The sequence below is a fragment of the Phoca vitulina genome, unplaced genomic scaffold (assembly GCF_004348235.1).
Source record: "Phoca vitulina isolate PV1807 unplaced genomic scaffold, GSC_HSeal_1.0 scaffold22, whole genome shotgun sequence".
NCBI lineage: Eukaryota > Metazoa > Chordata > Mammalia > Carnivora > Phocidae > Phoca > Phoca vitulina.
In genome coordinates, this window is record NW_022589725.1 from 16,762,483 (window position 1) to 16,790,216 (window position 27,734).

The 27,734-nt window shown below is 43.8% G+C and overlaps 1 protein-coding gene across 4 annotated transcripts; it reads left to right on the forward strand.

Moving 5' to 3' along the window:
* Positions 1-27,682, forward strand: PANK2 (pantothenate kinase 2). 4 transcript variants are annotated; one of them, XM_032420058.1, is made up of 7 exons: positions 1-149; positions 14,272-14,624; positions 18,398-18,651; positions 19,903-20,079; positions 21,717-21,840; positions 23,463-23,588; positions 26,651-27,682. In XM_032420058.1, the coding sequence occupies exons 2-7, from the start codon at positions 14,517-14,519 to the stop codon at positions 26,699-26,701; spliced, it is 840 nt and encodes a 279-aa protein (XP_032275949.1). In that variant the 5' UTR covers positions 1-149; positions 14,272-14,516; the 3' UTR covers positions 26,702-27,682. The 4 variants fall into 4 exon arrangements, with proteins under 4 accessions (XP_032275949.1, XP_032275948.1, XP_032275950.1 ...); XM_032420057.1 differs by lacking the exon at positions 1-149 and adding an exon at positions 156-945; XM_032420060.1 differs by lacking the exons at positions 1-149; positions 14,272-14,624 and adding an exon at positions 15,741-15,841.
* Positions 27,683-27,734: the final 52 nt, after the last annotated feature.

Consider the following 27,734-nt stretch of genomic DNA (forward strand, 5'->3'; position numbering starts at 1 on the left):
ATTTCTCCAACGCAGGCGGAATGGAGGGGGCTTAGCCCAAACACGCCCGTGGCAGTGCTGGGGGACTGAGTGGTGGTAAAAAATGCAGCGCGGAGGGGCTGGCGGCCTCGACGGCAGCGGCGGAACGAGGCCAAGGGACAAAGGCTAAGGTCAGCCGCGGTTCAAGCCCTTCTCTTTGCCAAAGACTGGCGGTCAGACGCTGGGGGGGGGGGCAGTGCTGGGCGGGAGGGGCGTGCGGGCCGGGAAAGGCCGGACGCAGTAGCGTGGCGGGACGCTGGGCCTGGGGAGAGGACCTGTCCACCTGTGCGGACGGGTGCTCGGGCCCCTCCACCCACACGTCCATTGGGCGGTGCCGCCATCACTCTCCCCCCAGCAACACCGCCTTCTCCGCGGCTAAGCCCGGATCCCCTCCCCCGCCACTCTCCGCCCCGCTCCGTCCTGGGAGCCTTTCATTGGACGGAGGCGCGGTCGATCCGCCTCGAGTGAGAGAGACGATTGGACGCGAGGCCTTCGGGCCGCCCCCAGCCTATTTGGATTGGCTTGCTGCGCGTTGGCGCAACGGAAGAGGCGGCCGGCGGAGGGTGCGCCTCTGCTTGGGCTGGACTGCCGCGGAGGAGGCGACAAGGGGTCCGGCGCTGGGGGGCTGGCTCGGGCGGCAGCGGTGGCTGCTGCGGATGGGAGCGGGCCGGCTCGGCGTGCCCATGGAACGCCACGGCAGAGCGTCCGACACCTCCGCCTCGTCGGCGGGGGAGCCGGCGCCCGAAGGGCCTGATGGGCGGCGGCGGGAGCTGCTGCGGTGCCGGGCGAGCAGCGCGTCGGAGCCCCCCGTCGGGGCCTCGGCTTCGGCTTCGGCTGAGGGCGTCAGACGAAGCCGGCCCGGCTCCTACAGCGGCGCCCCCTCGGCCTCCCGCCAGCGCGTCGAAAGCCTTAGGAAGAAGCGGCAGCGTAAGTGCCCGGCGGGTTGTCCTCGCGGCTCGCCCTGCCCCCATCCGGCCCGGCCGCCGTTTTTCCCGCGCGCCCGCGCGGGGACAGTGCCCCCGCACGGTGGTCCCAGGTTGGTGCATGGGCTGACAGCCGACTGGAGGCCTCGGGTCCAAGCTCGGGGGATCGGGGTTCGGCCCCCGCGTAGCCCTCGCGCGCAGTGGTCCGCGCTTTCCGGTTGTGGGAGTGGAGGGTCTTTACCCAGAACCCTTTCTCCCTCTTTTCAGGTCCTTGGGTATTCTTTGCCCACGAGTCAGGTTATTTTATCCTCGAGGGGGCTTCTTTTGACTCTTTCCCACCGCCTCCCCTCCCCCTAAATCCTTTGAATCACCCATGTGTGTCTTCCGTGGGTTTCCAGAGAGCTGTCCAAGACGTTAAATCCCTTTAATCTGGAGATTTCGGGCTTCCTGGAAAATGGTTGACTGGCCCTTGAGTTGCTGCAGGCCTAAAACTGGATTCTGCCTTTCTTCCCGTGAGAATTCGGGTCATCTCTCACCGAGATATTTCCTCTGTTTTCTTTGCATCTGTTTGCTGATACGATCGAGGACTAGCATTTTGGGCATGGAGGCTTTTTCTTTTGAGGGAATCTCGCCTTAGCAGTTGCACATGCTCTTTTCGGAGAATCGGTTTCTCCATTTTATTATCAGCCTTCTTTTTCTGCGTTGTGACCTAGTACAGATTATTTCCCCCCCTTTACAGGTCTTCAGTTCAGGTCCTCTGTCTGGCAGCCATTGCTACTGTTGAAAGTATCCAGTGTCTTAATACTCTAATATGAGCTTTATCATATAGTGACATTTTACATACGGTTAGATATTTTTTTCCTTGTCGTTGCCAGATTTCTCTTGCAGGAAGTCAGCTTGTTCTAAATGCAGATTATGAGAATAAGGGAAAGTGGCAGGATGAGTGTGAGGTCTTTATTGGATAGTCTTGTACCTTAGCCCACCCACCTGGTTGCTTTACCTCTATTTTCTGTGATTTGGATGATTAAATGTTAAATGTAGCCCTCTTTCCACTATGAAAAGTTTGGGAGTCTCAGTTATTTTGTCTTTTTCTATCTTCTTGAAAGAAATTTGAAAAACAGATTAACTGCTCTCAACCTATACCATTTCTAGAGCCAGTTACCTGGTTTATGTTTTATCTGAGAAGCATCTAATTTTTAAGCAGTGCACAATATTCGTTCCTTAATGGTTTTGTACTACATTGTTAGAGATGGATGTAAATTCCAGGGATTCAGCAAATAAGAACCCCAGCCATGTAGCCAACCGTTTTTGGCCATTGGCCATAAGGATTCTAAATAAGTATTGTATTTTGGGTGTTTGCAGGGGTCAGGCACTCTTCTTAAAATTTTTAGACATTCTTCTGAGAGCTTTAATAACTTATTAGTACTCTTAACTTTGAGGTAGGTGGTAGTATTCTGTTTTACAGGTGAGAAAACTGGGGCATATTTGCCTTGTGTAAAATGGCTTGGGAGTGGTGGAATAGAAATGTAAATTCAGGAAGTCCAGCTTCATACATTCTCTTAACCACTGTGCTTTATTGAATTGTTTATATTCGGTTAGCTTGTCTTCATTGCTCTAAGTCCAAGCATAATTTCCATCTTTGTGTTTAAGGCTTAATTGAGGTGAAAATTTCTAGCTAATGTGGAAGTACTTACAAATTTTGAGCATAAAAATGACCTTGGGAATTAAAAATGCAGATTCCTGGGGTCAACTCTTTATTTTTTTGAATCAGAATCTGGAGAGGGTTGCATTTTAAAACTGCTTATATCATTTAGGTACAGGTGGCTCAGAGACACAGCTCTGGAAAACTCTGGTTTAAACTGTAATGGGGGGTAGGGGTGGTATGTAAGGTGGTTTGGAGATGTCTTTTAAGGACCGAAGACATTCATGTCGTAGGGCTTATTTTTTGTTTTTATGTTTGATGCTTGTCATGGTCCCCTTTACTGCTTTCTCTGATAAATCATGAAAAGCCATCTCAGGTAATGAGACCTGCCAAAGAAACAAGGTATTGTTCTTTCTTCCATTTGTTTTTTCTTTTACTATCCAGGGGTGCAACGTTTCGATGGAGAGGCAGCCTGTTGATTGCTGAACCCTTCAAGAATGGCTTTAACTTTGAGAGAATTCAATGAAGACTAAATCTCTGTATTTATCTATATTGGGGAAGTTGGGTTTAGGGTGGTGCCACCTTTCTTTTGAGGTTAGCAAGCCTCATTCTGATGTCCTTATACTACTTGTCTAAAGGGAGGAGACTAGTCATCATTTGAAACAAGAAGGAGCTACTCAGTTTATTTTAGGAATTCTTGTGGCCCTGATTATAGTCCTGTTCTGCTACACATGTTCCCTAGAGCAGTGTGATTCTCAAGCCTGTTCTCATCTCAGACTTACACAGGCATTAGGGATGAGGCTGGGCATGTCTGTGTTTAAGGAAGTTCTTCAGAAGTTTAAATTAGGTGGAGTATGTCTCACAGGACTGAGAGAAATACCAAGTAAAGATTGATTTATTTTTTTATTTTTTATTTTTTTTTAAAGATTTTTTTTATTTATTTTACAGAGAGAGAGATAGCGAGAGCAGGAACACAAGCAGGGGGAGTGGGAGAGGGAGAAGCAGGCTTCCCGCTGAGCAGGGAGCCCGATGCGGGACTCGATCCCAGGACCCCGGGATCATGACCTGAGCCGAAGGCAGACGCTTAACGACTGAGCCACCCAGGCGCCCCGAGATTGATTTATTTTTTAAAAAATATTTTATTTATTTATTTGACAGAGAGACAAAGCGAGAGAGGGAACACAAGCAGGGGGAGTGGGAGAGGGAGAAGCAGGCTTCCCGCAGAGCAGGGAGCCCGATGCGGGGCTCGATCCCAGGAGCCTGGGATCATGACCTGAGCCGAAGGCAGATGCTTAACGACTGAGCCACCCAGGCACCCCTAAAGATTGATTTAAATTGATGGAAACAAAGATGCTAATGATGGTTATATAGTGCTTGCTTCTTTGTGTTGGACATTGTGCCACATATTTTATAAACATATCACTTAAGTCTCACAGCTATCCTGTGTGGTAGGTTTTTTTTTTTTTTTTTAAATCCCCAGTTTCCAGATGGGGCAACAATGTCAGTGAAATTTGTCCTTTGTCCAAGGGTGTATAGTGAGTTAATAACGGAGCTGTCTTTTGATTCTAAATGTCTGACTTCAGACTCAGTGTTCTTGACTTTCCCCATTTTTGAGGGGGAAGGTATGTGCAGTGTAACCCAGAGCAGTGGTTCTCACATGGAATCACTCAGAAGCTTAAAAAAACCCTTCAGGTCAGCAGAAGGGTCTAAGAAATGCATATGTTTAATTTTTAAAATTTCATTGAGGCATAGTTACATACAGCAAAATACACAGTTTTGACAAATGTATACAGGCATGTAATAAGAGAACATGTATTTTAATCAAGGGTCCCAGATGTACAGCAGATGTGTAGGAGGTGTGGGAACCTGGGATGACAGTGCCCTATGGGTGGGGATAGGAGCTGGATCTTTGAAGGTGACTCTCAAGCATGGTGTAACACACCAGGGAAGTCCTTGGGACATGCTGCTTTTGGACTCATACCAGTCATGGAGTATCCTTAAACCGCCATTGATCTAGAAAATAAAGCTTTTGTTTATAGCTTGACAATACTAGCCTGGCAAATGGATTGCTTTTCCTTGGCTTTTGGGGAGCATCAGTATTGGCAGGATGGAATTGGTGCTGGGGCCCTGGGAGACTGTCCTTCATTATGTGCAGTGTTTCATCTTCAGCTGGGGAATTAGGGAAGGCTGCCTGTTAGGAGCTCAGGAAAAAAGATTTCTGTTGCTTTGTAGCCTACTTTTGAGAGAATGGGAGAGAATGCTTTTTAACCTCTTTATCAACTTTAAATCTAAATGAAATCAAAGTAAATATGGCCCTTCGTTTTGGTTGTATAACAAATGTGAAGCATTAAGCAGGGCCTAAAAATAGTCCAATTATGTAGCTGTGTAAAATGGTACAGTATGTTATTTTAGGGGCTATATATGTGAATCATGCATTTAGGTAATATGATTGTTCACTGTTGGCATCCCTGCCCTCTTTTTATCTAGGGGGTACCCTAAGCAAGAATTGATGTATGCTATTAAAAATCTTTTGCTTAAACACATGTTAAAAGGAGAGAGAAGGAATACAATAGACTTGTAGGCTGTTAAGAGAGGACCTTTATCAGGCAGAAAAGAATAGTTATTTTGAATGGTCATTTAAAAGACCAGTGATGTGCATTGGGCTTAAATTTATAACCTAGTGAGCATTTTTCAAGTTCATATCTTTGGGGTATCTTTAACTTCAGGCACTGTTCTTTCTCAGTTTATTGTGTTGTTTCTCAGTTTATGTCAGCAAGATTGACTAGCATGTGAAAACCCCTTTTCTAAATAATGGCTTAAAGTTTGCTTTCTAAAAGTGGGAGCCATCTTTAGTTTTTAGTAATTTACTAGGTTTCATGTGTTTATATTTCCTTAATATAGAATTTATTATTGAGTCTGCTGGTTTGATAATATATGATATTTTATAGGAATTAGGGAAGGCTGCCTGTTAGGCAGCCTTTAACTTAGTCCCCAAGTTAAAACTATTAAAGTACCTCTTTTAAGGTGAGGCCGAGGATTGCTGCGTAGACCAGCCTAGAGGTTTGGGTTTGCAATTCTTAACCAGATGTGGTCTGGTAAAGACATAGTTCGTAATGTTGGAAAATTGAGCACACTTTTATAAACCATTTATTTCCTATTGGAAAGCATTTCAATTGTTGAGACTCATTATGAGACAGACACGGTGCTGCAGATGGTTTTACATAAATAACCTGTGAGGGAGAGTTTAAGTTCTTTCTAGAAATGTGTCCTAAGTCAAGTATGAATTGTCTAGACTGAGTACCTTGAGGCCTTAATATCAGGAAATAGGCTAAGGGTTGTAAACCGACTAAAATATTTGTGAAGATTAGTGGAGCGAATCACAAATTAGAAGTGATAAATAGCTGTTCTGTTGGTGAGCTACGAAGACTGATGGTATAGCAAAAGTTCGTTTTTCCATGACTTTTCCAAGCAGCACAGTGTTTTGAACAAGGATTGAAAGCTTATTCCAGTATTCATTATATTATGGTATCTGGGGCAGTCTTGCAGTCAGTGATAGGAATCTAAACCCCTTTGAACAGGCTGAATGTTTAGAAGTAACAGAATTCTATGGCCCGACACAATTCTCTCAGCCATTATCAGAGAATATGTGTCTAATGGACCTCCCATGCTTCTCAGTGTTTCTCAGTTCTTGGATATGTAAATAATTTGATGAGTAGTACACAGAAAAATCCTGAAGCCGTTAAAGGCTGTAATAAGCATATGAACTGAGCTTTGCTTAAGACTCCTTATTTTTCTTTATATATTGTTGATCTTCCTGATTATTTTTTATTTTTATTCATGTGAGACAGAGAGAGAGAGCATGAGCAGGGGAGAGAGGGAGAGGGAGAAGCACAGCACTCTACCAACAAACATATCACATCAATAGTACTGGAATCTGAAGATGTGGACATATCCCTGCTGAGCAGGGAGCCCGAAGCAGGGCTCGATCCCAGGACCCGAGATCATGACCCGAGCCGAAGGACGTCCAACCATCTGAGCCACCCAGGTGTCCCCTTCCTGATTATTTAAAGTATGATTTTTATTAAACTGCTTTTTAATTTTCATGTTAACTCAAGAGTATGTGTTCTGTGCTCTTAGGTTTGTATAGATACTTGTGGAAAGAGGCTTGTGGAAGGTTTTAGGAAGTCTGGATTTGAGTCCCACCTCTGCCTTTTCTTGACTGGGCCCTTGGGCCCTTTTGCATTTATGTTTTCTTCTCCTTATTGTTGTTTTGTTTTTTTGAGGGGGTGGGTGAGGGGAGGCAGAGGGAGAGAGAATCTTAAGCAGGCTCCACACCCTGTGCAGAGCTGGACGTGGGGCTCAGTCCCAGGACTCTGAGATCATGACCTGAGCCGAAATCAAGAGTTGGTCGCTTCACTGACTGAGCCACCCAGGCACTCCTACACTTCCATTTCTTAATCAGAAGTGGGATGATTATAGTAGTTGCCTTATATGGTTATTGCAAGCATTAAATAAGCTTATACATTCAAATGCCTAATATAGTGCTTGGCTGTTAATAGATGATCATTTAAAATATAATAGCCATATATTAATGTTTCAGTTTTTTAATCTAAGGAAATGGGAGTAAAGCTTAATTTAAAGCTTAATTTAAGGACCAGTCTTCTGTTGGTCTTAGATATGTCCACATCTTCGGATTCCAGTACTATTGATGTGATATGTTTGTTGGTAGAGTGCTGTGCGTCTGCTAACTCGAGGTTGGTGGCGGTGGTTAAAAGAATGGTGCTGCAGGTAAGAAAGTAGGAATCAAATCTCCTTGCTTCCATCATATCCAGTGCTGTTGCGTTGTTGTGTGCTTGAGTGAAGAAACTTTTCCTGTAGATGCCAGGGACAGACTTTTCATGACTTGTGCCAGGTTGGGTTAGGCCTGCCACTGACAATGGAATTTTTGTAGGTGTAAAAAAAAGTTCAGGACTATCCCTGGGACCCAGGTGGAATGGCTGCTCTTCTCTTGAGAATTGCATTGACACTGTTAGATTAACTTGGGCGCCTCTGTGTAGTGAACATTTTAAACATTAAAATTGTATATTGTCTATTTGTACAAAATTGTATTGCACAGTCTCTGGTTATATGCTTAAAGATTTACTTATTTGAGAGAAAGAGGCTCGAGTGAGCGCTGTGACGTAGGGGGCTGGAGGGGGCAGGGGCAGAGGGAGAGGGGAAGAGACAGGGAGAGAAACAGACTCCCCGCTGAGTGGGGAGCCTGACAGGGGGCTCAGTCTCATGACCCTGAAATCATGACCTGAGCTGAAATCAAGAGTGTCTTAACTGACTGAGCCACCCAGGTGCCCCATGGCTATATACTCCTTTATCTTTGTTCTTTTCTTTTTTCTTTTCTTTTTTCTTCTCTTCCCTCCCCTCCCTTCCTCTCCCCTCCCCTCATAAGGAAAAGTTGCATCTTCTTTTTCTTGGATATACTTAACAGAGATTTGTCTGTTTTAATGACTTTTTCAGAGCTTGATTTTATTCACCAGCTCTACTGTGGCTTTGCTCATGATGATGATGATGATTTTCTAATTTCATTTACATCTTGCTTTTATTTTTAATAATGCCCTTCTGCTTGGGGCGCTTGAGTGGTGCAGTTGGTTGAGTGTCTGACTCCTGCTTTCAGCTCGGATCGTGATCTCAGGGTCATGAGATCAAGCCCTGTGTCTGGCTCTGTGCTCAGCATGGAGTCTGCTTGAGATTCTCTCTCCCTTTCCCTTTGCCCCTCCCACTCATGTGCACGCGCTCTCGCTCTCTCAAATAAATGAATAACTCCTTAAAAAATAATTCCCTTCTGCTTATTTTGGGTCTGTTTTATTCTTTTTCTAGTATTTCACTCTATGTGAGATTCCCTTTTATTTAGGTTTCTTCCTTTTTTAATCCATTTGATAAACATTTAAGCCTAGAAGTTTACCTTTGGATACCACCTTGGGTATATTCTATTGATTTTGATACATACTGTTCTTATTGTCATTCATTTAAAAATTTTGTTTTGATTTCCTCTTTAATTTCAGAGTTAAAAGAAGTGGGTTTAGAAGTTCCCAGGTGGAGAGATTTACTTTGTGTTTGTTGGATTAATTTATAATGTTGAAGTATTGTGTAAAGTGAATGTTCTTTGGAAGCTGAGGTCCTTTAAGCTTGTGCAGTTAATTTTTTGTATGGTTTATGGGTATTTGAAAGGAAAGTATATTTGTTTTTTTGATACAAAGTTATTTATGTTTCATAGATCCACCTTATTATTTTGATAGTCAAATCCTCCGTATACCTTTATTTTGTGTGTGTGTGTGTGTGTACAAATTTCTGTGTCATTCTCAAGTTATTGTGTAGATTTATCAATTTCTCTTTGTTAATATTTTTGAAGCATTTGTTAGGATCCTGTCAATTCTATTTCTTTTATGTGCATATTTCTTTTTGTTCTCTTTTAATGCTTTTTGTTTGCTTGAATTCTATTTAGTGTGCTTGTATTGTATTTACTTTCTTTTAACATTTGCTTAATACAGTGGAGTAGCATTGTTCAGGCATTCATTTTGCTTACCCAAATTCAGGTAAGTCAATAAATGGTGCCAGTGATTCTACCAACAAATTGGTCAGTGAATATATAATTGCAAGTGAGTATAGGATGGGAGTTGTGAATCCTATTTCCTTGGTAGATTGCTGTTTGGAGGGGCACATCTCATGTGAGCGTTAAATGCAGTGCTGGTCTTCAAACATAAGGTTTGACTTTAACTATACCATGGTTCCTAAATGTAAGTCACCTGGTATATCAGTCTCCAGTGAGGTGCTTAAGATTTTGATATGAGCACTTTTGACTGAATGCTGTTTTCATCTTAAAGCATGGTGGGACTCTGTTGTGGGTGTTTTGCCATTTATTTACCATCAGTCTACTTGTTATCTTAAATGTATCTTTTTATATAAGCATATAATTGAATTTTCTCTTTAGAAGGGAAATGTGACCAATTACTGATATGTTTGTATTCATTTTTTTTAAGATTTTATTTATTTGAGAGAGAGCATGGGGGGTGCGGCAGAGGGAGAAGCAGACTCCCTGCTGAGCTGGGAGGATGCTGAGCTGGGAGCCCAATGCGGGGCCCAATCCCAGGACCCAGAGATCATGACCTGAGCCAAAGGCAGACGCTTAACCGGCCCCATTCCTATCATTTTTTTTCTTTTGTACTTGCCATATATATATATTTTTTTGTTTGTTTGTTTGTTTGTTTGTTTTTGAACTGATTTTTTTTTTTTCCATAGTTGTTTGAAGGTCATATGTTCATTTTTTTTCTTCTGGAGTTACCTGTGAATTTTGATGAGTTTAAACTGTCACTTTATTCTTCTTATTTAGAATTAAACAGAATCTGTATCTTCTTTCCCCCAGCAAGACAGAACTGCAGTTTGCTTCACTTCCCTCTCCTTTCTCTTCCCTCAACTTCCTGTGTTGAAATCATGTATTTTAGTTCCAGATTGCTGAATTTTTGAAAGTCACATGTATTGCTGCTTCCTTTGCTTATCATTGTTTCTTAACGCTCATACCTTCTTGGACGCTTTTTAAATTATTTTGGAATGCATTTACTGATTATTTCAGAGAAGGTTTTTGAGTAGTAAACATTGAGTTCTTTCATGTGTGAAAATTTCTTTTGCATTCCTCCTTGAAAGCTGATTTGGCTGGATATGTTTCAAAATCATTTTCCTTATAACTTGGAAGCCAGTGCTCCATTGTCTTCTAGCATCTGTGTCGCTGATGAAAAATCTAATTCCACCTTTGTGTGATTTATGTATCTTTGTAGGAATTCAGTTTTTTTCTTTGAAAGGTGTTTTTTTTTTATGTTTAGTTAGCATATAGTACATCATTAGTTTTTGATGTAGTGTTCAACGATTCATTAGCTGTGTATAACACCCAGTGCTCATCACCACACGTGTCCTCCTTAATACCTATCACCCATTTACCCCATCCCCCCACCCCCCTCCCTTCTGTAACCCTCACTTTGGTTCCTGGGGTCCAGAGTCTCTCATGGTTTGTCTCCTTCTCTGATTTCTTCCCATTCAGTTTTCCCTCCCTTCCGCTGTGGTCCTCCGCACTATTCCTTGTGTTCCACATATGAGTGAAACCATCTGATAATTGTCTTTCTCTGCTTGACTTATTTCACTTAGCATAATCCCCTCCAGTTCCATCCATGTCCATGTCCAGGCAATCTTTGGAAGTCTTTAGGATTTCTTGACATTTATTAAAAAAATTTTCTTAAAAGATTTTACTGAATTTTTTTTTTAAAGATTTTATTTATTTATTTGACAGAGAGGGAGAGCGAGCGAGAAATACAAGTAGGGGGAGTGTGAGAGGGAGAAGCAGGCTTCCCGCAGAGCAGGGAGCCCGACGCGGGGCTCGATCCCAGGACCCTGGGATCATGACCCGAGCTGAAGGCAGATGCTTAACGACTGAGCCACCCAGGCGCCCCTTTACTGAATTGAGAGAGAGAGCAAGAGAACAAGAAGGGGAGGGGCAGAGGGAGAGGGATAAGTAGACTCCCTGCTGAGTGGGGAGCCTGACATGGGGCTTGATCATGACCTGAGCAGAAGGCAGCCACTTAGCTGACTCAGCCACCCAGGTGCCTTGGATTTCTTGACATTTCAATAGCATATGTCTAAGTCTGCCCTTTCTCCACTAATTGGTTCTGCTTAACACTTAGTGAACCTGATGATTTATGTCTTCCTCCCCTTTCTCCCCCAGGAAATTTCTGGGACTCAGAGAAGGTAGATATTGGACTTCCTAGTTGTGTATTTCTGTATATATATATATATACAGGTAGATATATATATCTACCTTTCCTTCATACTTGAGAGGCATTTTGGGAGAATTTCTTACTTTTGTTTTCCATTTATTTTTTCTGTGCCCATTTTGCTGTTAAATATATTGGTTGAGCTTTATTTTGGAAATAGATTTGTTCCTTTTTTTCTTTTATAAAACTTTATTGAGGTATAATTTACACACAAGCAACTGCACCTATTTAAAGTGTACAATTCCATGCATTTTGACAGATATATACACCCATGAAGCTTTCCCCTCACCTCCAGCAATCAAGATTTGGGTTACTACAGAAAGTTTTCTCCTGCCCCTGTCCAGTCCTTCCCTCCCTTCCTCCCCGAGCCAACAATATAATTCCTATCAGATGCAGAAATGATTGCTTTGTATCTTCTAGGGTTTCATATAAATGGAATCCTATAGTATGTAGCCTGTTGTGCAGGCTTCTTTTACTCAGCCTATTTTTGGATTCATCTGTGTTAAGTATAGTTTGTCCCTTTCCCCCCTTTTTTGGTTTTGAAAGCTTCACCCCCCCCACTAAGAAATTAACATTGATAACGATTCACAGACTTGACTTAGATTTCACCAGTTTTACATAAACTCTTTGTGTATGCATACTTAGTTCTGTATGATTTTATCACATGTAGATTCTTGCAGTCACAACCACAGGTGGCAATCATTTCTTCATTTCTGAGTTTTGCTTGCGGTAGCTTATTTATTTTTCATGGATGAGATCTCACTTTACCTCTGAGGATATTTATGATTATTATTTTTTTTTAAGGTTTTATTTATTTATTTATTTGAGAGAGAGAGAGAGCACATGAGAGGGGGGAGGGTCAGAGGGAGAAGCAGACTCCCTGCTGAGCAGGGCCCCGGATGTGGGACTTGATGCCAGAGCTCCAGGATCATGACCTGAGCTGAAGGCAGTCGCTTAACCAACTGAGCCACCCAGGCGCCCCTATGATTATTTTTAAGTCTCCTGTTTGTTCCTGCAGTTCTTTCTTCAGATGTTTAGTTTCTCATTTTTGTGGTATAGATCTCCCTTTTGGTGATTCTAATTGGTAAAGTGTTCATCTCTGTTTTGAGGATTGCTATTCTGTCAGTGGATGCAGTGTCTCTTTACCAGTCTCTCAGAATGGATTGTAGGGATATATGGCCAGGTGTGGGGGCTCCTCATTTCTTCTGAGTGATAGTAGCTACTTGGGTGCCATCCTGACTCTTTGGCTTGAGTGCTTGGTTTAGTGAAGACTTTGCTTCTGATAGTGGGGGGTGGGGCGGGATAGGCAGAGGGGGCTAAGTGGTTGGTCTGTCCAGTTGCGCCAGACGCATTCCCCACCAGATCACCCATGACCACCAGAGCCTGCTCCTTTTTCCCCATGCAGCTACCCCTATGTACAGCTTGATGGAGCACCTCTGTACTCCCAATGTTCATAGCTACTCCCAGTTTTTATACAGTTCTTCTGAGGGTTCTGGACAGTTACTGCCTCTGTCAACCTAGTTCTGCTGATCATATCATTTCTTGTTTCCCAGAACTATCTTGGAAAATAACATATCGGTAAACCTCTATCTTTAGTCATTTCTGTGATCTAAGCTGGGAGGGCAAGTCATGCATGTCTGTGCAGTCCATCTTCATCTGATCTCCCGAAGCCATTTTTTTGGAAGTATTTTTTGGGAACAGCTATAACTCTGAAATGTCTGTTCCATTAAAGTCCTTTGAAACCTTTTATTTTGGGGACATCAGGTTTTGAGGGACAAATTGACTACTGTAGCTTACATCTTACATGGATTGGGAATTTCCTGTACCCCTAGTTTGTGTACTAAACTGGAGCTCTGAAAAGTTTCAACATTTTTTTCTTTTTCTTTTTTTTAAGATTTTCTTTCTTTTTTCTTTCTTTCTTTTTTTTTTTTTTAAAGATTTTATTTATTTGACAGAGAGAGACACAACGAGAGAGGGAACACAAGCAGGGGGAGTGGGAGAGGGAGAAGCAGGCTTCCCACGGAGCAGGGAGCCTGATGTGGGGCTCGATCCCAGGAGCCTGGGACCATGACCTGAGCCGAAGGCAGATGCTTAATGACTGAGCCACCTAGGCGCCCTTTTCTTTTTTCTTTTAAAAATTTTATTTGAGAGAGTGAGGGAGAGAGAGAGAGAGAGAGAGAGAGAGAGAGCGTGCACACAGAAGCCGGGGGGAGGGGCAGAGGAAGTGGGAGAAGCAGACTCCCTGCTGACCTGGGGCTTGATCCCAGCGCCCTAGGATCAGGACCTGAGCTGAAGGCAGATGCTTAACCGACTGAGCCACCCAGGCACCCCTCAACATTTCTTTCTTTTCTTTTCTTTTTTTTTAAATTTTATTTATTTATTTGACAGAGAGAGAGTGGCAGAGGGAGAGGGAGAAGCAGGCTCCCCATTGAGCAGGGAGCCCAATGTGGGACTCGATCCCAGGACCCTGAGATCATGACTTGGGCCAAAGGCAGATGCTTAACTGACTGAGCCACCCAGGTGCCCCTCAACATTTCTTATTTAAGCCAAGGGGAAAGGATATAGATTTTCATTCTCAATCTTTCTTTTTTTTCCCCCCAGAGTTGAGGTTCAGGGGTAGTTACTTTGTTGTTTTTTAATATTTCATAGTATAGTTTGGGCTTATCTGTTCAATAGGGTTGGGTTGGGTTGGCCCAGTATTCTGATTTTTTTTCTTAATATGTTTTTCCAAATCAGAATCCTGTTTCTTTTTCCAAACCCCTTTTTGTATTTATCGTCCTTGGAAACCTCAAGGTATGAATAAGTTGCTAATTTGGTATATATATGTTTACTTTTCAGAAAAGAGTTGTTCTGACTTTTTTTTTCTTTCTCCATTTAGTTTTTCCGTGGTTTGGCTTGGATATTGGTGGAACCCTGGTCAAGCTGGTTTATTTTGAACCCAAAGACATCACTGCTGAAGAAGAGGAGGAAGAAGTGGAAAGTCTTAAAAGCATTCGGAAGTACCTGACCTCCAATGTGGCTTATGGGTCCACAGGTATTCGGGACGTGCACCTGGAGTTGAAGGACCTGACTCTGTGTGGACGCAAGGGCAATCTGCACTTTATACGCTTTCCCACTCATGACATGCCTGCTTTCATTCAGATGGGCAGAGATAAAAACTTCTCGAGTCTCCACACTGTCTTTTGTGCCACTGGAGGTGGAGCGTACAAATTTGAGCAGGATTTTCTCACAGTATGTATTTTTTAGCTTATATACAATTTATGGTAATCTGATTTTTTTTTAAAGATTTATTTATTTGAGAGACAGCAAGTGGGGTGTGTGAGCGTGTGTGGAGGGGGCCAGAGGGAGAGGGAGAGAGAATCTTCAGGCAGACTCCCAGCTGAGCACAAAGCCTGACATGGGACTGGATCCCACGACCCATGACCCATGACATCATGACCTGAGCAGGAACCAAGAGTCAGGTGCTCAACCAGCTGAGCCACCCAGGTGTCCTGGTAATCTGATTGTTAAAAATAATACTAATAGCAAGTGGTGGAATCATTTCTGTTTCTAATAGAACTTGAATTTTCTTGAGTCCGAATAAGATTAGATAGATGTAAGTGAGTGGTAGTCAGGAGTTAGCCATCAAGAGATTGTTGTGGAGTTTACTTTTTGCCCAGTTCAGATAAGTTGATGAGGATCAACCACCATAGCATTTTGTTGTTCTTCTAGTGTTGAAAAAATAGCAAAGCTGTGATAAGCAGACTGAAGAATTACCTATGAGGAACAGGTCATTAAATCTTGAACAGTGAGGGGCATCTGGCTGGCTCAGTTGGAAGAGCATGCAACTCCTGATCTTGGGGTTGTGAGTTTGAGCCCCATGTTGGGTGTAGAGATTACTATAAAAAAAAAACTCTTGAACAATGAGATTGAAAAATAATTTTGGGGAGTTTGGCTGGCTCAGTTGGTGGAACATATGACTCTTGATCTCAGGGTCGTGAGTTCAAGCCCCATGCTAGGCATGGAGCCTACTTAAAAAAAATAATAGGGCGCCTGGGTGGCTCAGTTGGTTAAGCTTCTGCCTTCGGCTCAGGTCATGATCTGGGGTCCTGGGATCGAGCCCTGAGTCGGGCTCCCTGCTCAGTGGGGAGTCTGCTTCTCCCTCTTCCTGCCCCCTGCTCTTGTTCTCTCTCTCTCCTTCTCTAAATAAATAAATAAATAAATAAATAAATAAATCTTTTAAAAAATAATTAATTTAAGAAAAATAATTTTTGAAAATGTCATTTCATGTCATAAAATTGTTTCTCATCTCGTTTACCACATAATTTCTCCTGTTCCCCTCTGTTGTTTCTTGGCAAGTTTACCATTTAAAAAAAACAAGGAACTCTGGTCCAAAGCAGTGGCTTTTTGGTCTCAGGGCTGGTTGGAAATGGTTAACAGCGGAGCCTCCTCTCCCCAAATGCCTTCTGGTGCGTACTGTGCTGTGCTCTTGTAATAGGAGTCTCTGAATCATGTGTGGACACTGGGGGAGTGCCAGTGGGTACCCGCTTTTGTTTTCATTTAGTCAACACTGTGCAGAGTCGAGGCTAGGTCCTTTGAGGTGGATGTGGGGGTGGGGTAGGTGGGAGAGTGGACAAGTGAGTTGGCCAAGACCTCGACCTTCAGGGGGCAGTATAGATTGAAAATACCTTCAGTGACCCTGTTTTTAATGTCACTAATGAGAATGTTATTCTAGAGATTCTGCCTTTGCCAGTTTACCTTTTTTTTCTCCATGTGTCATTGTATGGTTTGTGACCTTATCCTCTTTCTTTGTTTTCTGTCTCCTGACTTTCTCATATCACTGACCATAATTGACATGATTTTTTTAAGCAAGTTTCTATATTCTTTGCTTGAATTTCTTTTGGTTGTTGGTTTTCAGTGGTTTCTCTTCCACGCGTGAGTAAAGGGGAAGTGTAGCTGGAGGAGAGACGGTCCCCTCCTTTGCGGAAGCTTCATAGTGGACTCTGGATCATAATTGATAGGTAACAGAGAAAATCTTTTTTCTGGGACCCTGTAGAGGTGCCCTTTGGAACATATTTGAAAATCATTCAGGTTGTTACCAGAGGTTCAGCATTGTATGGTAATTTAAGGGGAGGGTGCAAAGTGGATTTTAGACCTCGGGAATTGGTTCTTAGGCTGTCGGGGTTTCTCATCTATATGCATGCACCAGTGCTGTACTTGAAAATTGTAGGAAAATGAAATGCCCGTCAAATGCTGTTTGTGCATTAGGAGTGACTAGTATTTAATAAACCACAGTGAAATATTTTTAAAAATACTGAGTTTACCCTGTTTCTTTTTTAATGCAAATCAGATTTCTGAACATACTGGGTTTGCTTGTTGGTGCAGCACGTACATTATGAATACCTTGCGTTTAGTGAAATTAGCTGTGCATTCGGTCATTCTCCATTTAGAGGTGGGGATTCATTAGGAATTAGCAGGACACTTCAGGATGACAGGAATTATAGGAAGGAAAAGGCGAGCAACGGCTTGGGCCCCCGTAGACCACGAGTGGAAAGTGATGAAAAGTTCCAAGTGGAAATGCCAGCACTTGAGATCTCGTGTCAGGAAGTCAGTTTTGAATTCATGACAGCCGGGGCACGAGCAGGTACAGTGGCAGCAGCGGTGAATCCTCTAGGAGCTTGGGTTTGGTCAGAGGAATAATTTCATAGTCTTACTTAGGGATTAATTAAGGAGTAAGGTGAAGGTACCTGTTAACTTCCCTTTCTGCTGTGGATCTGAATAAATTGACGGTAAATGTAATCAAGTGAGAGTAGAATTAAAGGGGGAGAACTTGCAGGGCTAGACCTGGTTGTAAGTAGAAATCAGTGCTTTAAGCGGGTCAAGGCAGTTTTCCCTTTGCACATATACGGAGGGTCCGTGCTCGTAAACATCCACGTAGGTTAGGAGCCCAGGGAGTGAAGTGGGAGTTTCTTTCTGCCATCTCTCCAGAATCACCACTGTTAGGAGTTGATGTATCTTTCTAGTTCTCTGTACATGACTGTGTATGACCCCTACATGTGCATATAAACTTGGCTTTAGAAACAGGCAGGTAGGGTCTTTTTGAAATGTTACTCAGGTTGCGTTTTTGACAACATGTCCTGGAGGTCTTCCCACTTCAGTTCTAAATTGAAGATCCTCGGGCGCCTGGGTGGCTCAGTCGTTAAGCGTCTGCCTTCGGCTCAGGTCATGATCCCAGGGTGCTGGGATCGAGTCCCGCGTCGGGTTCCCCGCTCGGCGGGGAGTCTGCTTCTCCCTCTCCCTCTGCCTGCCGCTCTGCCTACTTGTGCTCTCTCTATCTCTGTCAAATAAATACAATCTTTGAAAAAAAAAAATAAATTGAAGATCCTCTTCACTCTTAATTGCTGTATAATGCTCCCTAATATGAATAATAATCATTCCTTTATTATTTAAATGGAATGAAGTTGTAAGTTTTGAAACTGCTAAAATCTTCCCATCCTTCAGGGGCTGTAATCGGTTTAGATAGTGAAAAAATCTTGCCTTCTACTTGGACACTTTTCAGCCCTCTGACATCTGCTTATTAATAATAAAGTGTGGCCTGCCTTGGTACTGCTTCATAGTCTTGAAGATGGTCTTTCGGAAGGGAGATGTTAGAGTCCCTGTGGCTCCTGCCACGTGTCACCAGGTGTTTGAGACACTTGAATTTCTTGGAGTCAGCTTTCTGATCGCGCTGTGATCTCACCTGGCTCCTGACTCCCAGTCCCTGAGCATAGACCTCTCGTTCTCTGCTTGGGTCTCAGCATAAGTCTCTGGCTATGAAGGCGGTTTGTAGGTGGGGTGGAGTTGGGTCTGTCTCGTCAGTCTGTCCCGATGTGTTGTGTCCAGGTCTGTTCTGTGAATCATGCATAAATAATCCACATCTGTGAGCATTTCTGTGCTTTGTTGAATGGAGAGGAGTGCCTTATTAAGTGGAGTTTTTATTTGTTTAGCCTGTTAAAAAGTCTGAATACATTTTTATTTCATTACAGATAGGTGACCTTCAGCTTTGCAAACTTGATGAACTAGATTGTTTAGTAAAAGGAATTTTATACATTGACTCAGTTGGATTCAATGGACGGTCACAGTGCTATTACTTTGAAAACCCTGCTGATGCTGAAAAATGTCAGAAGTTACCATTTGATTTGAAAAATCCATACCCTCTGCTTCTGGTGAACATTGGCTCTGGGGTTAGCATTTTAGCAGTATATTCCAAAGATAATTACAAGCGGGTCACGGGTACCAGGTAGGTCTTTTATATAAAGATTATTTATTCTTGATATCCTAATGGGTTAAAAGTGAGTTTTCAGGTATTGCATATAAGTATACTTTTAAGGATCTGTTTAAATTATGTGAAAAACATTTTTTTCTGGGATTAGGCAAACAAATAGTTTCTCTTTGAAAATTCTGGTATCATGACCTACTTTCCTTTAATCTGTATTGCTCAGGATTTCATTATCATAGTTCTGTAAAATATCTCATTGTCAGACTCATTGAAACCCTAGTCCCTACCCTTAGGTCGTGTATGATGTGCACACACCATAAAGTTAAAGCTACTAGGTAGCATCTCTAAGGAGAAGGCAAGGCAAGATCCCAGCTTTGAAACCGGCCTAGATTTTTTTTATTTTTAAGGATTTTATTTATTTATTTGAGAAAAAGAACGAGCGGTGAGGAGGGCCAGAGGGAGAGAGAGAGACAAGCAGACTCCCGGCTGAGCAGGGAGCCCAGTGTGGGGCTCAATCTCAGGATCATGACCTTAGCCAAAGGCAGATGCTTCACCAACTGAGCCACCCAGGCGCCCCAGGCCTAGATTTTATACAGGCAGGCGAGTGTGCGCACATGTAGCCACCCACCCACGGGATGGTCTGAGATCTGGAAGGTGAGGTACTGAGCAACAGACAACTGAGTGGGGGAGGGCAGGCTGAAAAGGGAGGGGAGGGGTGGCAGGCAAGAATGAATGTGTTGTGGTTTAAGGATTAGGGATCACTTGAGGCAGAACAAGGAGCTGGGGATTGGGATAGACCAGGTTTTTTTAACAGGTGTGAATTAAAAAATGAGATGAGTAATTTTGGGGGAGAAACACATTAATGGAGGAGTTCTTTGTGGGGTGGGGTTGCTGATGAGCCAGGGTGACCAGGAGTTTGGAGAGAAAAAGGGAGGGAGGTGCTAGCATGGCCTGGGTGTGGCCGGCGGATCCGCACCTCAGGCTCCTCACACGCAGCAGATGCTCAGACTGTACTGGGGGCGTGGGGGCCGGGGGCGTGGGCCCTGTGTTTTGCCATTTTGCTTGTTGGCTCATGTGAATATGTATCTATCAAGGTATGTATCAGGTACCTTGTTTCTTATCTTTCCACAGGCTTGCCTGCCAGAGGCGTCTGCATGATTAGGTTGGGGCAAGAGTGGGTTGATATATGAATGTGGTTTTGGGTTTATAAATATTACCTTCCTGTTCTTATTTTTTAAAATGTTGTAATACTGTGTTGTTTTTTTTAATCAGTCTTGGAGGAGGAACTTTTTTTGGTCTCTGCTGTCTTCTTACGGGCTGTACCACTTTTGAAGAAGCTCTTGAAATGGCATCTCGTGGAGATAGCACCAAAGTGGATAAACTAGTTCGAGACATTTATGGAGGGGACTATGAGAGGTTTGGACTGCCGGGCTGGGCTGTGGCATCAAGGTAAGGGGGTGTGTGTGTTCTAAGAAAAACGGGAATAAGATATTAAGTATTGGGTGTATCTTTTTCCTTTTAAACAGCTTTTATTGAGCTATAATTTACATACTATAAAGTCACCTGTTTAAAGTGTAAAATTTAGTGGTTTTTAGTATATTTACCAAATTGTGGAGTCATCATCATAATGTAATTTCAGTACATTTTCATTATCCCAGAAAGAAACCTTCTGTCCATTAGCTGTCATTCCTCATTTCCCCACCTTGGTCCTTGGTAAATGCTAATATATTTTCTGTCTTTATAAATTTGCCTATTCTGGACACTTCATATAAATGGTGTCCTATAATATGAGATTTTGGTGACTGGCTTCTTTCCACTTAGCATGTTTTCAAGGTTCATCCATGTGGTAGCATGAATCAGTACTTTGAATCTCCAGGTGAATTTTAGGATAACCTTGTCAGTGACTGCAGAAAGGCAGCTGGGATTCTGACAGGAGTTGTGTTGGGTTTGTAGCTCACACGGGGGAGTGTTGCCATCTTCACATCATCAAGGGTTCTGATCTAAGATATAATGTCTTTCCATTTATTTAGAGTTTTGCTTTTCTTTTACCTATGTTTTATGGTAGTGGTTTTCAGTGTACAGTTGTTATACTTCTTTCGTTAAATATATTTCTAAGTATTTTCTCTTTGATGCTATTGTAAAGGGAATTTTTTTTTTTATTTTTAAGATTTTATTCATTTGAGAAAGAGCGTGAATGAGCGGGGGTGGGGGGAGGAAGAGGGAGAAGCAGACTCCCCACTGAGCAGAGAGCCTAACTCAGGGCGATCCCAGGACCCCAAGATCACGAGCTGATGAGCCGAAGGCAGACGCTCAACCGACTGAGCCACCCAGGCACCTCGGGGATTGTTTTTTAAATTTCATTTCCGGATTGTTTAGAAAAAGAGTTGTTTTCTGTGTATTATGACACGTGATTTTTTAATCATAGAAAAAGGACCACACATATACATGCTTGCAGACTAATTTCAGGGACTTTGTAAATGCTGTCGATGCCACATTCTGAGTTTGCGGCATTTGTGCATTATTAATCACTTCCATTTCTGATCGGGTTTGTGTTCTGCTCACAGTTATTAATGTAGCAGTTCTGCTGGTCAGGTACTTAGAAGTACTTTATCTTCTAGGGAAATCTGAAACTCTTAAGGAGTTTACTCTGGGACTCCACTGTCTGTGCTTTTGCTCTGCTCTGACGGAGCGGTTTCCCAGACAGAATGTGGCCGTTCAGCCGAGCCGAGTGGCTGTGCACTTGGGATCGAATTGCCCATAGAGGCGTCTTTCTGGAATTGTCCTTGGCTGCAGAAGGAGCAATGGTGCCTTAGAGTGGATCTGATGAGATCCTAACTGGATGTGTGAAGATCTGTTATCAAAGCTAGATTTCAGTGGAAGCTGCCGGGAAAGGCATTTGCTTATTCAGAACGCTTGAGGGCTTTCTTCTGAGTTGTGTTTCTCTTTGAGCAGATGCTCTGTTATTTTGTAATAAAAAGTTTGAAGATTTGAACAATGTCACATTTATCTTAGTAGAGTAACATTTAAGTTCTGTTGGGCTTTGTTGCCTTTGGTTCAGCTACTGGGTATTTTCTTTCCCTTCACAGCTTTGGAAACATGATGAGCAAGGAGAAGCGAGAGGCAGTCAGTAAAGAGGACCTCGCCAGAGCAACACTGATCACCATCACCAACAACATTGGCTCAATAGCAAGAATGTGTGCCCTTAATGAAGTAAGGGGACGTGGATTTCTTTAGATGCTCTGAGGAAAATACAGAACGTACTAAGGGGCCTCGCCTAGTGTACGACGTCTGTCTTGTCCGGACGGTGCCTCAGTGTAGTTGTGCGGGGTGGAGTTCTTTTCATTGGGGAAGTTAAAGCTCTTCAGATGTAGACTCCTCTTCACTGATGTTTGTTTGTTTGTTTGTTTTTTTCCCCTCTCAGTGAAGATAAGTGTTGCCACTATCTAGAAGTAAAAGTACATCTTTCGGGGAGAAAGTAGGAAGGCAGGAAGGCAGGCAGAACTCCGGGTGACAGGGACTGTGGGTGGCGGTGACGGATAGCAGCCGGCCAGAGGTCCCGTGCTCCCCGCGGAGCCCTGCAGTGCTGGGAAGGCCTCTGGAGGAAGCTGCTGAAGCTGGAGGAGGCCCGGCGGCCCAGGAGTGCCCGCCCTCCCCGCCAACGCCGAGCTGTCTTTGTGCTTTCAGCTTCTTTACAGTGCTGCCTTGTAGCATTCGGGTCAAGCAGCATTGTACAGGGCTATGAAAGCACCGAGAGCGGCCTTCCCGGGGGGCCCGGAGGGTGCGGCTCTGCCGCGTGTCCCCACTCATGCAGTTGTGTTTACAGTTACTCTGTGAAAGAGGGGATGTAGGCATGTGGCTTCAAAAGGAGACTTTGAAAGGTACAGAAAGACTGTCTCGTTTTTAATTAAAAAGATACTGTATCAGCGTCAAGTAATTAAAAACATTCTTCATTCGAATATGTTAAAGTTACTGTTTCCTTTATTGCATGTTCCTCTTCCTGTACTTACGTATTTTAAGATCTGTTAGTTGGTGTGGGTGTACATACCATGTTATATTTTTTACCTAAATACTTAAAATTTCACTGCTGTATATTTGATTTGTTTTTATATCATAAATCACATGGAGCTGGGCATTTGGTTGCTTGGCACTGATCGCTCTGCAGGAAGGCATTTTTTAAGTGTGAAGCTTTTCTTTGGTTGCATTTTATTCCTGATAAGGGACTTACTCTGGAGTGAGGTTTCTCCTCTAAAGAATATGACCGTGCTTGGGAGTTTTGGTAGGTATTGCCGAGGCGCTTTTCACAAGGGTTGTACTAATTCAGATCTCTGTAGCACTGAATGAGTGGATCAGTGTTACCATAACTTGGCTCATTGTTGGGGGTGGAATTTCAGTTCTGCTTTTAATAGGTTTAAAATGCTCCTTTCTTTGACTGCTGTTGGGGGTTGAATTTTTTTCCTATTATATTTCTTGTATAATTTGCTTGTTTGTGTCACTTTCCTTCTTTGAATTGGGGTCTTTTTTTTTTTTTTCTGTATAAAACTTTTACTTTAATAGCAGTTATTGTTTGTCATATTTAATACAAATGGTTTTCCTAATTTGTTTTCTCTTGTGACATTTTCTGGCATGGTTTGAAGTGGGTAGGTCCAGAGTTATCTGGGTTCAAATTTAAGTAGCCTTGGACCAACTGGATTAAATGTAAATACTTTTTTTATTTTTTGCTCAGCAGTCAAGTTGCTGCTAAAAACCATGCACATGGTGCTCTGTTTGGGGTAGCTTTTACGAGAGAACAGAAGTTAAGATGAAAACTAATTGCCTTTTTTTGATGTGCTCAGAACATTAACCAGGTGGTATTTGTTGGAAATTTCTTGAGAATTAATACGATCGCCATGCGGCTTTTGGCATATGCTTTGGATTATTGGTCCAAGGGGCAGTTGAAAGCACTTTTTTCGGAACACGAGGTAAGCGGACTTACTTCTTATGATAATGTTAACAAACGTAAAGGGCATGCAATTCCCACTGCGTTGGAACTTGACGTAAATGTTGAAGTGGACTGCAGTTCTTATTTTTTTGTGAAAATATGATATGGGGTTTAACTTTGATTGTAATGTTCAAGAGCTATTTCTTACCTGATTTAATGCAAGAGAAATTTTTGGTTAATTTAATTGTGAGCTTCAGCAATTTGAAAGAAATCTTGATGAACACCTGTATTTCTAAGGTTATGTTCTTTTCTGAACCATCCTTTATATTTTTCCCATTACACTTATTTTGTAAATGCATTTACTCTGGGTTCTGCTTTTTTCATTTTGATGTCAGTTTTTATGTGTTGATACAGTTCATGTGCCACTTATTTAAGATGTATGTTCTAAAAACAAACAAAAATATATTCCAAGGTTAGAACCACACTGTTATAGGAACTAACACCTAGACAGGCTAGAAATGACAAAATGGAAGAGAATCACTGAATCGCTCTACCTGATACCCTGTATGGGAAAGTGCCTTACTGTTTTTCCAACTTGGGGAAGAAATAGAACCATAGCTGTGGAGGGGGACCTCTCTTCTGTCCCCTTGGTTGTGGGGTAGTTGAACTATTTCCAGTGTTGGATTTTAAATAGTGTTATCATGAACATTTTTCAGAATTGTTTGTGCGCATTTACTGTGACAATAGTATTTACAGGACTTGACAGAACATGATCTGAAGCGCTGCACAGGCGGCTTCTTCCCTTCAAGTTGCTCTTTTTCCTTTTTAAGTGGCTTAAGTTCATAGTTAAAATTCAAAGTACACAAATTCCCCTTTTCAAAAAGCTTAAAGTTTAGTCATCTAATATTTTAACTTTTACTTTATTTAAAAGTTCTTAATTGAATACACCTGCCGAGTAACACCGTGTCCGTCTCAGGCTTGCGCTGTGCGCGCGGGGCTGTGGCTCCCGCCTGCGTACTGCTCCTTGTAGGTTTGGAGCCTTAAAGCTTTCTTTACTTTAAATCTTATTAATAAATCGGTACGCAGTTATCATTAAGTTTCTTCTTTATCTTACTTTTTGTGATCTTTGACCGGTTTTATTTTGCTTTACGTTAGAATGAAAAGAAACCCTCTCTCACGTCACATCGCAGTAGAACTTTCCTCCCGCTCCATTTCTGCCTCTGGAAAACCTTTTCCTGGTGGAACGCGGAGCCTCACTTCTTAGGTTAACTTTGGTTTAATCTTCACACCGTAACAGTTAGGATTTGAACACTTTCTGTGGAGTCTCGGATGGACATCTTGTCGTCCTCCCTGCTGGCGGCCTTCAGCTTCCGCCCGCCTCTCTGCGGGCCCTGCTTCCCCGCTTGCCGGGCCGCCCCGGCCTCCCGGGCCCTGGCCTCCAGCGGTGGCCGCTGCGCTCGCGCACTTGGCTGCCCTGGGTTCCTGCTCGCGGCCGCAGGCCGTGTGACGACTCGGCGGCAGACGGATGGCCGTCGGCCTTTCTTGGCCTTTCTCGGCCTGCGTTCCCGCTCTCGTCTTCGCGTCCGGTAGCTTGTAACAGCCGCCCTCTCCTGGGTGCCGGGTCCTCAGGGCAGCTCATGTAACGGTTAACTTCCTCTCTCCTTTTGCTGTTCGGGACGCCGCAGAAAACAGCGTGGTGCCAGCTGTGACGGTGGATGCCCGCGAGCCCGTCCTCCGGCCGTCCCCCCCTCCCGTTCAGCCGGCGGCCTGTGCGGTTGCCGGCCACCTCGCGTCGCACACATCGTGCGGCTGCCTGTTTTTAAGGCCAGGAAACAGTGAGAGGAGACGCTTCAGCTCCTGCTGTGTGTGGCCACTTTTCTTGGAGCAGTTTGCCTGGGGCACCGGGCTGGACCTTCCCGACTTATGATAGAGACTCTTAGCACCTTCTTTTCAGTCCGGGGGCAGGCCTTTCAGGTTCTTCCCACTTGCCTTTTTTCGGTCATGTCTCTCTTTACGAGAGCGCTTGATTCATTGTCCCTTGGAGATCTTGATGGGTTCTAGAGCGCTGGAGGTTTGCCCTCTGCTCTGATTCCTGCTGGCCCGCTCTTTCTACCTGCGCGGGTTTTGTCTCATTTTGTTACATTCAGTCCTCTTCTTTTGCTTTTCTTTTCTGTTTTTGGGTTTTAAGGTCTTGGTTCTTGGTTGTATTTAACTTTGACTTTACTTACTTCTGGAGATGGTCCAACATTGTCTTCCTTCAGCTGCTGCTTGTCTTTTCCATGCCTTTGCCCTCCCTGCAGGCTCTTCTGTCCTGTCCTTCCTTGCGATGGTGCTTTTCCATCTGTGCCACCCTCTTCATGTTGCATCGGGGCACTCTTGTCCACTCTGCTCCCCGCCTCTGCCCGTGCTGCCCTGGCCGCTGCCTTGTTCCGGATCCAGGGCATCCAGTTACTGCCTGGCTACGGCCACTTGGCTGCCGTGGGCACCTCAGCCTCGCACAGTCTCTTGCTCATCTGTCCCCGTTCTCAGGGGCGCGGTCGCCAGATGCAAGGGAAAGACCTAAACCTCCCTGCTGCCCTCTTCCCCTTCTTCAGGCAGGTCTTGAATCCATTCCACCCCCTTCCCATTCTCCCTTCCATCCCCAGCCCGGTTAGGCCCTCACCCTCTGTGACCGGCCCCGAGCCCTTCCTGCTCCATTGCACTTCACGTCCCATCCTCCCTTCATTCCTTAGTTGTCTGGCGAGGCTCTGGGCCTCTGCTGCTTCTCCCCTCCTTCTGCAGGAGACAGCCCCGCTATGGGCTCTTACAGAGGTTACCGGGCCGCCGTGGGCCCCTAGCTCCTGCAGCCCTTACCGCGGGCTTTGGTCTCACATGCTGACCTGCCGGGGTGTCTTGGACATCCAGCCCTCCTCCCCAGCCTGGGAGCCCTCAGAGCTTCTCTGCTCCCAGGCTGGCCTTGGGCTCAGCAAAATGGGTGCTCAAGGAATGGGTGTCAGGAATTAAGGGCCCTCACTGTTGGCTTTAATACTAGTAATCATATTTATGGTAATTTAAATAAGTCTAAGGAAAATTGCTCTCATTTTTGGTGTACTTTTTTTTCAGGGTTATTTTGGAGCTGTTGGAGCACTCCTTGAGCTGTTGAAGATTCCCTGATCGTTACCTGGGGAGGGGTTCCTGGAACATTCCACAATGGGATCTGTGAACTTTTGTTTTTTAAGAGACTTATTCAGTTTTATGATTGTGTACTACCCGAATCAAAGCAAGAAAGGACAAGTGTATTTTTCTAAGTCATCAAGATAAATCCTTAAAAATTCAGTCTAAACTAGTAACCAGTAAGGAGAGATACATATGTAAAAAAGTGGACCATGTCCATGGCAGTGAGGATCTTCTGCTGTGTTGAAGTTGCTCTTCAGTATAGCTTTGTTAACCTGCCATGTATTTTTAAAATTCAGTGTCACTCACTGGAGCCACTTCAGGGGAGCTGTTCTGTGTTCAGCTGACTGTGGTTTTGTGTCCTGTTGAACTTGCTAGATGTAAGGCAAGCACTGTATGTTGTAATCTAATCACAATGTTGTCAATATGGCCTTGGAGATCATCATCTGTGCATTAACTGTGGTGTGCATTTAGCCTTTTGTGTGAACATACTGAAAAATATGTTTTATTTCAAGGATCTGCAAACTTGATTGGGCAGAGTAATTCTGTATTTGTAACTTTGGCAATTAAGCAACTTTTGGAAGGGCAGTTCCAGGTTACTCTACACTGCCAAGTCCTGGGAAGGTCTGTTTGGAAAGATGGGGCTTAGTTTACCCTGGGCAGAATTTCCTGGGGGGTGCGGATGGGGGCTGGGAGGTAATTTTGTCTTAAGTGAGTTAAGCTAGTAGAAAAAACACCACCTGGAAGACTAAAACCAGACAGAAGGGGCCTCTTGAATTGACATCTTTTCAGGGAATTGAGAATTTGGTTGTTTCGGGCTGGTAGAAAGTGAGGAATTGAAGTCCACTGATTAACTCATGGGGAGCAGGGCGGGGTACTTCTGCCTTCCGCTCCCACTTGGGGTCTTCATACTTGCCAGAAATTGCCAGGCAGCCTGGCTCGGTAGGACTGCGTGAGAGCTGCACGTGCAGGCTCAAAAGGTAGCATGATTAGAGTCAGGTTTTAAGATGGAGTTTTGGTAGATTGACTTAGA